The following is a 13,386-nucleotide window of genomic DNA, read 5'->3' on the forward strand; positions in this document are numbered from 1 at the left end:
GCAGTATTTCCTGCTTGTCCAGAAGATTAATAAAGCCAACGTCCCGATCTTAGAATTCTCAACTGAACAAAGAGTTACTGTTACTAGTTTTTGTGTATTATTTCTTTCCAGTGGGCAACACTCCTGTACTTTATTAAAAGCGGAGTTGAATTAATGCACCCCAGTAAATATTTGTTGATAGGACAAAATTTGGTGGCAAAATAATAATTTATAAGAAATTCAAACATTATGCAAAAGTCACCATCATAAATAATATTCTTTTGGCGAACAACTGTGTCTCAAGTTCCACCTACGAAGATAATATTCAATGCTTTAAAAATCATACACATCTGTTTGTTTTATCATTAAACAACTTGATGGCAGTGTGAAGCTCTAGAGGAGTTCAGAACATATATCAGTTTTCATTGCGACCATTTAAATAAGAAAACTATAATATTAACTTTCCCAACAGACTGCATGCGTGAAACCTCTATATTCGGTTTAGTCAGCAGAGCAGTAGTAAATTGATAAGGTCTTAAGTAATCAACGCTTAAATATATGTTTGAAGTTAAATATTCATTTATAATATTTATAATGATCATGTGCTCCCTCCTGTATAATGGGTTAATAAATGTCATTATCCTTAATTTACCTCTGAAAGCTGTTTGCTGGATTGTACGATGCCAATTTGTTATCACCGCCTATTCTTCCGCTGTCACTGGCTAATGTAGCAATTAACCAGATGTTGGGACTGGGAAAAGCCTATAGGAATGGCCCTTTGGATTCATTTTGGACTTCTTTCTTTCTAGTACATCATGAAGACATTTAAGGGGCAGCAAAATTAACAATATTTGCAGCTGAGGGTACTAGGTATTCCTGTCTTGCATACAATTTATCCACCGAAACAACTGCGTTTGTCTTCTGAACCATTTCAGCATTGCTTGCAGATGTTCAAAAGAGAGAAAAGCAGGAAGAGGGCCATTTAGAAACCAGGCCACTCCAGGGCCAAAATAAAGAAATGCAAGTATTCGTTGAATTTACCATCCCGTCACAACCCGGGCTCTCCCCCAAGACTGTCACATAGCTTTCTGTCCCCGCTGTCATCTTCTTGATCACCAAGGCTTAAGTCCCTTAGAGTGGAAGAAAAAAAACTGAAGCCAGAGTTTTGTAGGTGCATTTGCTATTATCTCTCTTCATATGACCTCACTGGCATGAACAAGGAGTTAAGTGTCACACAATCTCCAGGAGAGGGCAGACGGTGGTCAGTGAGAGAAGCACCGAGAATACATAGTGCTGGATGAGGGCTCCCTTGGCCCATCGGGCAGGGACCAGGCTTCTGAGAGCCACCGCTCTGTTACTTCCTGGGATGAACTCAGCTCTGCTCACCTGCCTTAAACAGGACCCCTGCTGCCTGTGGTGCCTTAAAGAAGGAGGTGGGCAGGAGAGGAGGAGAAGGAAATGGAAACCAGAAGGAAGTGAGAAACCAGGTGCGGGTCGGAGGCCAGAAGTTCACGGAGGAAAAAGACCGAGGGGCCGGGAAGGCCTGGCTTTGCAGCCCAGCTTGGGGCGGTGGTCTTCGGGAAGTACCTAACCCCTCTGCGAGTCAGATTGCCCATAAAATAGGAAAAACACTACCTATGAGACAGGATTGAGGGCAGATTAGCACCTAGCATTCTTCGTTAAATATGAACTGATCCACAGGGGACATTTTAATATGAATTTTAAGGAACAATCCTTTTTTCTCCAAAAGTAGGGAAACTCAAGCCATAGATAAGAGCATCTATTGACCAAAATGATTTTCAGTGCTATCAGCTTAATTAAATAAACCATATAAAGCGACTGAATGATTTATAAATGTTTTTAAGCCAACAGTCAACACTGCTGCTGTATTCTTCTTTCCTAAGTAAGGTATAAGAAATAAAGTCATATCAGTCCAGTAAAGGAGTAATTTATAGTACATGCTTGAGGTCAATGGAAAAAAAAAGTTTTTGTTTTGAATTCTGCTTGCTTAACTCCCAAGCACCCCCCTCTCATTTTCTTCCTTATAATTCCTCAGATGAATTTCTATAATTAATCTGGTAACACGTGAGAATCAAAGGATACATCATGCTCCAGTTTCCGCTCTGAACTAAATCTGCACCCCTCCCCGTTTCTCCCTTTCAATATCTGAAAGTTAGCAACCGCAAATTTCCATTCAAATGTGTTCAATATTAAATACCTTACCTTCCAACGTGGATATGCTTTATAGTAGAAAGATTTATACGCTTTCTCAAGACCAAACAGAAGATAGACATCTTCGCTTGCAGCAAATTTTTAACTTTACAATCCTGCAAATTTTTAACTTTACAATCCTGTTAGACTTTAAATTGGGTATCTAAGATTTAAAAAAAATGTTCAGTTTAACTCCTTAGGATAAATCATTCGGTGTGAAAATTGTCTTACAAAATACCTGTGACTTTCACCAGCTAATCTAATGTCTACGGTCATGGGTCTCACTGCAGCAACAGTGGAGGTGACCGCCTATACTTAGAAACAACACCGGCTCCCAGGCATCTGGTATATCATTTACAGGGAGAGAGCCTGCCCTGTTCTGTAAACATCACCTTACCAGAGCAAAACATTTACGTTCTTAGGTATTTACAGATTTCTGGGGGTCTGTACCATACCTAAATCACCATCTCCCCACGGCACTTCAAGCCAGCCACTGTTGAGGTAAATCCAACTCATGTCGGTTTTTGATCAGCATTAAGAACAACAACAACAAATCACTTGCCATGTGCTAGCTCTGTTCGGCCAGTTTATGGAGCTCTAAGCTCCTTGGAATATGACCTTTCACCTCCAAAAAGAAAAACAGCTTTTGAAAAATCTGATCTCTTTTCAAAATTGCCTTTTCTTATTGCTCACTGCTCTTTGAGAAGCTGGCTGTTCCTAACTCACTTTGTTTTCTCCTCAGGGTACGTTCTGTGCAATGAAAGAAAAACATTACACTTAGATCTCTGCTCGGGGCTACGATGAAACCGGTTCCGTTTTCAGAAAGTCTTTGCCTTCTCTCCATCCTGGCCCCATCCCCAGAAGTGGAAGCGAGACTCATAGGGAAGCAGTCTTAGCAGTGGTACAGATGGCACTCTGGGTTTGGGTCACACCCAGTTTTCCTCAGTGGTCCCAAACGGGAAAGCCAGGACAGTTATCTCAAATAGGGGATTACAATGACATCTTCATATATGAATCAGAGTGCAAAACGCTCATACACTTGACAGACTGTCGATCTTAAATCAACAGTCCTCCTCATGGTGGACCTGGATTTACCGTGAAGTTCAGAACCCATCACTTTCACAGCCACTTTCTAGGACTCTGTATGCAGTTTCACGTTATTTGTCTTAAAGAAGATCCGAAGATGTGGCTAAGCTTCAGGTTCAACAACTTCTGACCCATCCCTATTCACAATTTTATAAAACACTTTTAAAATCACCAGGGATTTGCTGACCCTTACTGGGTACTTTTCTGTTCAGCGGATTAATAGAGTCACATAAATCCTGGAGGACGCGGTTGATTAGCGGGGAAGTCACATGTTGCCAAAACCCGTCTCTTCAGAGATTGAGACCGTCCTTGTCTTTCCATTCTCAGAACATGTGCTTGTCTTTCATTTCCTAAGAACAGTGCAAGTCCGGATCTGAAACCACCAGAGCGAGCTGTGCCTTGGGAACGCCAGGTATATGTACTGACTTAGCACGGATGTGCCACTTACTCTGACTGATTTCCTGTTCACGGTCTAGGAGCCCTCCTGATCTTATAAGAAGACAGGGTATGGGCCCGAACAGGAAAAAAACCACAGATAAGTGAAAACATCGCTGTGGTTTATCTCAAGAAAAAAGACTAAATTTTCAACAAAGTGAATGAAGATAGTGGTTTCCCCCATGAATATCCAAAATCAAGAGAGAAGTTTCAGAGTCCAGCACAGACACTAGTTATGGGAGCTTTGGTAGCTGTTTAAACTTTTGAACCTCAGCTTTCCCAACCATAAAGGGAAGGATAATTCTATCTCCATCAGAGCGTTGTAATGAACGTGAAAGTACTTAGCACATTTGTACTAAACACGTTTCAAATATGACAAACCTAATTCTATATTAAACAGGTACCTCCGTATATCTGTCCCATAAGCTTTTCACTACATCTTCTCAACAGGAGACAGAGTAATTTACCTTATTTAAGATAACAAAGCTTTAGCTCACCTCATTCCTCTTACATATACCTGTAGGAGATATAAATGGGTAGGAAATGGTCAAAATTCAGAGAAAATCATCACATGCATAGGGATAGCGCTCCAAACTAGAGCTCTTCCCCGGACTCCCCCACACATTTTAGTGACACATTACAGAACTGACCTGACCTTCACGTAGATATTTTGATGGCATCTCAAGACATTTCTAAAAGCAAATTCATCACCTTTCTCTCAAAACCAGCGATTCCTTTTTGCTTCTCGATTGCTTTCAACGGTGTTAGCTTTCCTCCTGTCACCTGGCACTAATAATATGGTCTTCAACTTAAGTACAGCAGTTTTCGGGGGAACTTCATATGTATTGACTATTTCCTGTGCTTTTTTTGCAGGGAGGCAGTTATTATTAAACGAGGTACTTCTTTGTAGTACTTTTATTTTTCACGGATCCTCATTGCAAGCTCAGTCCTTGCATCAATCTACGCTCACTCTTGGGGGGATCTCTTCTAGTCCCACTGATGAAAATATTATCGACATGGTGATCATCCCAAATTTATATCTCCAGACCAGCTCTCTCCTCTAAATTCAAGACGTGTATTTCCAGCTGGCTCTTCAACTTCTCCGCTTAGATATCTAAACAGACAATGCAACTTAACATGCCCCAGACTGAACTCTGGCTGTGGTCCTCCCAAATCTCCTATCAGTAAATGGCAACTCCATCATCCAGGTACTTCAAGACCAAAGGCCTTTGTGTGACCCTGAATTTGTCTCTATTTCTCACACCCCACAGGCAAACACCAATTAGTCCGTCGGCCTTGGCCATTCAAATATAACCCAGCTTCCACTATTATCTCATAACCTCCACTGCTACTACCCTAGTCCGAGCCACCGTAACCCTCGCCTGACTTACTGCAAAAGCCTCCTGACTGGTCTGTGTGTTTCCACCCGTGCGCTTCCAACAGTCTGTCCTAAACACGAGGATCTTTGTAAAGTCAGAAAGACTCCGATGGCTTCCTTTCTCACCCACAGTAAACCCCCAGGAACTTATGACCTACGAGGGTGTGTCCACACATCCTCTGTGTCCGTGGTCCTAGTTCAGCCACCCTGAACAAACAGACCATCTGTGCTTCTGTCGACTCTGCCTGCGGGGCTTCCTTCTGAGATACACACATGGCTTATCGCTGATTTCTGCTCTCCACTGGAAGCGCCTCATGCGACAGCCCTTCCTTGACTGTGAGAATGTCCTCTCCGGCCCCTCTCCAGCACTCTTTCTGTCTCACTTCCCTGCTGTGTCTTTCTTCATAGCGCTTATTACCAGCTCTTAGAAGTGCAGTTTGCTCACTGCCGTATCCCCAGCACCTGCCACGTCAATGACGTCTATTGATGGATGAATGTGCACAGTCACGTGAGTTGTAGAGGCGCTTTAGAGCTGGGGTGCTCTGACTCCTAAACTCATTGGTTCTTAAACTGTGCCGTCAATGGGCCCTGAGAGGACTTCCTTAAGCAATAACCTTGGGCCTCACATTCATCCTCCACTTATTCATTCATTAAATGGTGATCCACCTACCAGGCAACTCTGACCCTTCTGGGTGCTGGAGATACACAGAGATGAATGAAGTATGTCTGCGTCCTCCTGAATTCAGTTTGGACTCTACCCTCCCAGATGGTTTTCCTGACACCAGTCTCTATTTCACCAATCTTGCCTGAATGCTGCCACAGAATTAAACTTCCAAAAGCACCTAGAGTTCTGGCTAGCTAGCCCATAGAGTGCCTTTTGGGAAATAGAAAACGGTGCCCCTCTCCTGGGGCAGCGAAGCCCCCCTGCTCTGGGCACACACGCTCCGTCTTCACAGTAGCACGGGCTGCCCCGAAAACCCCTCTGGAATCTCGTCGTTCTCAGGCTCAAGAACATTACTGCCCCCCGTCCCCCACTGAATATAGTCTAACATTCTGATCCTGGAAGTAAAGGTTACCTACAATATGGATTAGATCTTCCCCTTTGTTTTATGTTCTACCACTGACCTTCACATACCCTCATTTAAGCTAAACTGGACGGTTGTGCATGTCCCCCCAAACAATTTCTTTTCCTTCCTTTTTCTATCATCTTCCCCCCAACTCAATTCTCTTTTTCATATCGCAGGGTAACTTGTTCAGGTGTATCTGTGCTTTGCTTCTTGTTTTTCCTGCCCTGCTTCCAGGGGCTGATTAAGTCCAAATAGGAGAAGTGGCTTGAAGATAGCTTCTCTTAAGTGAAGAGTTAGGCTCCTGGCTGGGTGGGTGGGAGTGGGGAGGTACCTTAGGGTGAGAAGGAGAGAGAAAAGAAGAGGAAGAAGAATAAAGAGGGGGGAGGGGCTCGTGAGGACCGAGGAGAGATAGGAATAGACAGAGGGAGAGGCAGAGGGCAAGAGAGAGAGTGTACTGTGCTGGCCCTGAGTGAGGGCAGGAACCCAGGTCCACGCCCTGGCTGCGCCCGAGCGCTGGTAAGACACAGGAACCAGATGCGCCCTGAGCTCCTGTGTCCCCACCTTCAGGACAGAGTTACACGCTTTAGTCTGGCGTGGAGGCAGCTGATTTGCTGGACCTTTTTCAAGGGATACAAGGGGCTTGAACAATGGGTTCATCGGGGGAAGCGTGTGGGCTGAAGGCCGGCTGTGCCTCCCTCATGGGGCTGGATTCAGCTCCAGCCTCTGCGCCAGGTCTAAGGGAGAGGATGGCAGGAGATGTGGCTGCAAAGACGGCACCCCAAGGAAGCTTGGGGGATGGAGTTTGAGGCCAGATTTAATCCGGAAGCTACAGAAGGCTGCCGTTTTTGACCATGTCAGCTCCTGGAGTCAGATTCTTTCTCCCCAGACTAGAATGGGCTTCTCCCTAAGCTCCATCCCGCCCATCTTGCAAAACCCAGCTCAAAAGCTTCCTCCTCCCCAAATCCCGCGGATAGCCCCAACAAGAGTGCCCCATTCTCCTCCTGTAATCCTCTGCTCCTTCCAGCACGGCTCGTACAGAGTCTGCAAACTCGGATTTTCTTAAATCAGAGTCTCACTCACCGCTGTTCTACTTCGGGCTTTTTCTGCTTTCTCAGGCATAATCACATTGATCCTCACAAGAACCCTGTCTGAGAGGCCATGGGGAGCTGTGTAGTGGGGTTAAAGAATGGGCTGTGCAGGAAGGAATGTCTACACTGGACCTCTGACTATCACATATTTGCTAATGCAACTCGGTAAATTTCTTTAAATTTCAGTTTGCTCATCTATAAAATGGGGGCGATAATATCTACATTTTCTAGTTGTTGTAAGGGTTAATGGGCCCCATGTGAGAAGTGTTTGACACAAAGCATGCCCTTAATAAAACTTGCTAAAACTTAATAAAATTATTATTTTCATTGTATGGAGATTCAAAGTGCTATGGACTGAATGTGTCACCCCAAAGTTACCATGTTGAAACCCTAGTGCCCAATGTGATGGTGTTATGAGATGGAGATTTTGGGAGGTGCTTAAGCCATGAGGGTGGAGCCCTTACGTATGGGATCAGTGCCTTACAGAAGGGGCTCCAGAGAGATCCTCAGCCCCCTCACCGTGCGGGAACACAGTGAGAAGGTGCCAGCAATGGGCAAGGAAGAGGGTCTTCATGAGAACATGACCATGCAGGCACTTGGTCTGGGACTTCCAGGCTCCAGAACTGACAGAAATAAATTTCTGTTGTTGATAAACTACCCTATCTGTGGTATCTTGTTATCACAGCCTGAATGGATTAAAATAGGACTGAATTGTGTACCCCAAATTTCTATGTTGAAGCCTTCACATTCAATGTGTGTTTGGAGATAGGGCTGTAGGAGGTAATTGGGTTAAATCAGGTCATGAGGATGGGGCCCTAATCCAATAGGGTTGGTGGTCTTATAAAAAAAAGGAAGATCTCTCTGTCTCTGTCTCTCTTCCATGATCAGGCATCAAGGAAAAGCCATATGAGCGCACAGTGAGAGAAGGTGGCTTTCTAAAGCCAGGAAAAGAGCGCTCACCAAAGTCTGACCATGCTGGCATCTTAAGCTTGGACTTTCCAGCCCCTACACTGTGAGAAAATAAATTTCTGTTCTTTAAGCCACCCAGTCTATGGTATTTTGTTATGGTAGCCTGGGCAGACTAAGACAGAGATTAAATGATTTGCCTCAAGTTATAATCAGTAACTGACAAAGCAGGAAACACACTTGGTTCTTTGGAATGTTCAATGAAATTTTATGATACAACAGTTTCTCTTCAACCCCAGAACTCATAGTGTACTGTGTGGGCTGTTAATCCATAATGGGCCCATAAGAAATATTATAGCTAACTAACTAATTCAACAAGCGAAGAGTTACCTCCTGAAAGTGAAAAGAACTGTGGAATTCTGTTTTCTACATTTTCATATAATAATAATAATGTATATTTGAAGTAGTAGCAACAATATAGCAATACAGCAACAACAGCTGTATTCTTATCTAATTATAAAAGTGGTACATTAAATAGGACAATAAATACATTGTAAAACACACAAAAAATCATAATGCCATTTTCCAAATATAACCATTACAAACATTTGTTGTACATCCTTCCCAACTTTTTTTCTAAATATACAATTTTTAATCAAGATGCAACCGTACTACTCATATTGCTTTTAACCTTTTGTTTTCATTTATAGATATCACATGGTCATTGTTCCACTGCATAAAATATAATTTTATAATATTTTAAATGATATAAATTAGTCATTTAAAATATTGTAGAATTGTATGTCATCGTATAGGTACACTATTACTTACTTAGTTAATCCCCTACTAAATGATGTTTAGGTGGCTTTTAGTTTGGAGGAATCAACATTATTTCTTATCTTTGTGAACGTGTCTAATTATCTTCTTAGGGTAAATTCTTAAAATTTCTAAACATGTCATCAAATTACCCCCAGCAAGACTGGACCTATTTACATTCTCATTAACAGGCTGGAAAAATTTGAATTAAATCTAATGAATATTTGCCAAGACATTTTCCTTTTTTTTAAATTGAACCGTGGACCATTTCTTGTTTTGTTCTATTTTCAATATATTTAAGCTGTGTCAAAGAGGATTGTCTAAAACTACATCTTCTTTACAGAAAATTAGATTTTAACATAATTTTAAAGCTTATTTTCAACTTCTTCTGGAGTCTATCTTCAGTGAAGGCGTGTGAGGCTCATCCAGGTGAATGAGTTTACTTAGTTTTAAATGTTTTACCACCGTATCCAACTCTGTTGCTCATAACTCTGGTCAAGCACATATTTAGATAACTGACTCTTCATGTAGGAAATGGCAGAATAATCTTTGTTCTACGATAATTGCCTGCATTCCTCCTGGATCTTTAGAGACTGAGAATGATGAGACTATTTATTACGGCTTCCCTGCAGCCGGCACAGTGCCCAGAACATAGTAAGTACTCAATAAACACTTGTTGAACCATTAACTTGTCTTCGTAGTCACCCGCTTTTTATCTATGCTAATTTGTTCTTAATCTTTACTGACAATCTTAATGTTAAAGAGAAATTAAAAGGAAATGTACTTTGGGGTCAGGGGTGAGGGGGAAGAATCAAGTTGCTTTCTCGGTCTTTTAAAGGAATGACAGTGTTTTATCCTACTTAAAAAGTTGTTTTGCGTGTTTTCTAAATTTATAACAATTTCTAAATAATATTCATCAGGCCCCAACCATTACATAGTAAATACAGCTCTTACACTGTGGGGAGTAGGGGGTCACTTTTATGTCTAAACCTGTATTTCCAACCTTTAAGTCTATCATCGACCATATTGATGTTCTACAAAAGTTGACACTTATTCTTTCAAAAAAGAATCTCCTTACACAGCTGCTTTTCGGTACTGTGCTTATTTTCCTCGATAGCTTTCCTATTTTTCTAGTATTAAAATTAAAAGCTTCGCGCCAGGGCGCTTTAGGGAAGTGGTTCTATTCATTTTTTTTGCCTACATCACCCTCCTACTTTAGAGTTCAATTTAAGTGATTCGAAATTTCCAGATTTAGTTGCTTGGCAACAGTCTTTTCCTGCTTAATAGCAACTTTCCTGGCTCCCACATCAACTTAGAAACACCTGCTGAACCGGACAGGTAAACACCCCAGAGCGTTTACCGCACAGTCATAAGGAAGAGCCCACAGGTGCATTTCCCACACGCTAAGAGGTGAAGATACAGTGCAGCCCTTCGCCATGCCATACGTTTACATGTCAGAGTCCGCATTCTGGAAAGCACCCACAGCTTCAAGTTAGTATTTGCAAAAACAGGTCAATATCGTTTATTTCAGGACACCAACAGACTTGCAATGGCTGCTCTACTAACCTTGACTGGTCAGAATACTCCAGCTAGCTTTTCGCTTAGAAGAGCATCCTTCTACACTCGCTAGCCTTCTTTTCGGGAGGGTCTGCTTAATGCAGTTCCCTTCAACAGCACTGTCTGTGGGCATAGTGGGGACGACGTTTCTGCCCAGACAGCCAGATGTCACAGTGTAAGGGCTCCAGCCAGAACAAAAAGGTCAGCGGCTGGATTTCTAACTACTTTTTCCCTTCCCTTTGGGCTTTCACAGAGATTCCTGCGTGCTGACTGGAGGATGGCCTCCACATTGAACTCTATTCAGAAACACGGGGAGCAGGGCCGGTAGGGGTGGGACTGGGTCAGAAAGGCAGTAGCTTTTCTATTTTTAAAGTGGAAACTCGGCTGCTGCCAGTTGAGTATTTAACTATCTGAGTGACACAGAAAGTAAAAACGTGTTAAATTGCCTTTCCTATTCGGAAACAGAATAGAAACAGCCCTGTCTTTAAAACATGAGAGCCTATTTGAAACATCTATTGATACGAATCAATCCAAAGTAGAATCGCCTGTCGATGATAGCAATAAACAACGTTGCAGCCAGAAAGTTCAATCGTGGCCGGTGACCAGAGAGCCTTGTCTCCTCCATCCTCAGAAATAAATAGTGTGTGTGCCTTAGGGTCAGCTGGGAGCTAGCTCATGTTTTCATCTTGTAAGGATCTAAGTTTAGAATTGGCTTCCGTACAGAATCACAGTCTTCCTATTTATATAGGCATAGCTCTCCATTGTGATTTTTTCTGGAGGTCATTTCTAGACCAAAAGACGTCAGCAGTCAATTTAAGTACAGCTGAGATTTTTCACCCTAAAAGGCAGAGGAAAGGGTGGCTGGAGAGAAGAGAGGAAAAACCAAACACGTGCCTGGTATTTTTTGCTGGCGCGTAAAACTGAACTGGGAACGTGGTCCATGACTGAGTCAAGAGCAGTGGCTGAACCATGACAGGGCACCAAGGATTAACTGAGCTGGTGATCCTGTTACATGCTATTAACCTACTGAGATTGGTCTAGATGAAAAATGGTCACAGATTCTATTATCTATATTTTTCAATCACTATTACCAGGGTCTACCTTCTGTTGGTATACACAGAAAAAAAATTATTGGGGGTACTGCCTTCTTATAACAAGCTGAGTAAGAGAAGAAAACACCTCATGAGTAAGATAATTTCCTGTGTTCATATCTGCTGTTGCATTTCATTGCCAATATTTACTTCAAAGTTACCACGAACGAATACCGGGAATATCTTTTCCTTATCTTGGATTGATTTCTAATCCTTGGAACTATGTGACCTGGTGCAAATAGCACAATGATAACTCAGTTTCCTTTTCTATAAAATGAGGAGCTTGGAGAAGATGGTGGTTTTCTGGCTCTAGCGTTCTTTGATTCAGAGTCTAGGACTAACATAAAAGGGCAGGGTGGTATGTGAGCTTTGGGCATATTATATCACCACAAAGGAGGCCAGACACTCCCAGTAAACCTGGAACTCGGGGTACACTTAGCCGAGGCTATTTGTACGGGGGAAACATTCCTAGGTGGTGAGAAAACCTTAAAGGTAGTCCAGGAAGGGGCTTATGGAGTCCAGCATATTTACAGGAACCAATTGTCATGAACCACTGGCTCTCTGCCCTCACCGGTGCCCATAAGGGGAGTGCAAGGACCTACACGAGCCACACAGTGAGAGTAAATACTAATTTTTGTTTCCAAAAGAAACTTCAATTTTAAACTTTTGACTTTTTGGCTTTGCACTTTTGTTATTGTAAAATAAACATGGGATGCTTTCTTATAAGAATTGGGACATTTTTGGTCTTAACAATCTTGGACCTCTGGTCTTCTAATGGCCTCTTCCTATGTCTGTCTCCTACACTATGTCGTGTACTCTGAGTACATACACCTGTTATTCAACAGGTCCACCACTGCACCTCTTACAATGGGCAGTGAAAAACTTATTAGTTTAAAATGTAGCCCGCATATGGAATTCCCTAGAATACTTTAAGAAGGCTTTCTATAGTCCATGGGGGGTAATAAGCGAATTTCCAGTGCAGCGGGGGGAAAAGAAGCCATTGCATTTGACCATAACCACATACTTAGTTAACTGAGGTGTGTGTGGCCTGCAGAACACATAAATTTTAAATACATCAAAAGTATAAGTAGTTTTCTAAAGTGACTCTATGGAATTGAAAGAAAATGTTTCAGTTTATTTACTGGAGAAAATAAGGGACGAAAGATTGCATCGATTATGCACAGCTGTATGATTTCATTAAAATATGCACAGTGAAGTGAATATGTTTGGCACAGAATCATTTAAATGCTGGGTATCTACGATTGTATAAATAAGAACTCATGGTGAAATCTCCAGACATATAGAAGCATCTAGCATCTTGCCTAGTGTAAATAAAAAAGTGGATCAGATCAATTGCGGGATATCATCAGGCTCTGCGAGTAGGCAGTTTTCAAGAAAGCGGTATTGATAAAACAATAAGGAAAAAAAGAAAAATTATTTCATAGAAGATAATGAACTCTGAACATGTCTCAGAAAAAGTATCTGAGATAGATTACAGATTGGAGATGGCATGCTATTACTACCCACAAAGGCTAAAATGAAGTTTGAACCCTTGTAAGAAGGACATGGGAAATGAAACAGGGTAATTCTATTCCCAGGAGCCATTCTATTCCCGTTTTAACAACGTTAGCGTATCTGAAAACATGGGGACCTATGTTTATTCTGGTTGCCAATCCTCAGTGATACTAAGGTTGCAAAAGCTTCAAAGAAGGACACTGGAAATCATCGGAGAGACAGAGCACTTCTACAGGAGAGAAACCTTATTACTTTTA

At 42.1% G+C, this 13,386-nt stretch overlaps 1 protein-coding gene across 2 annotated transcripts in view; it reads right to left on the reverse strand.

The window, feature by feature from the left end:
- Positions 1-13,386, reverse strand: part of ASB5 (ankyrin repeat and SOCS box containing 5) — a 49,469-nt gene that overhangs the window by 9,732 nt on the left and 26,351 nt on the right. Inside the window, exon 1 of one of the 2 annotated variants that reach the window (XM_065899937.1) lies at positions 2,646-2,706. The exons of the other annotated variant lie outside the window; for it this stretch is intronic. Coding sequence (XP_065756009.1) covers positions 2,646-2,706 — 61 coding nt within the window. Of the gene's footprint in view, positions 1-2,645; positions 2,707-13,386 lie in introns of those variants that run through there. 2 annotated transcript variants of the gene reach the window in all.

Source organism: Phocoena phocoena, chromosome 21 (assembly GCF_963924675.1).
Source record: "Phocoena phocoena chromosome 21, mPhoPho1.1, whole genome shotgun sequence".
NCBI classification, from domain to species: domain Eukaryota; kingdom Metazoa; phylum Chordata; class Mammalia; order Artiodactyla; family Phocoenidae; genus Phocoena; species Phocoena phocoena.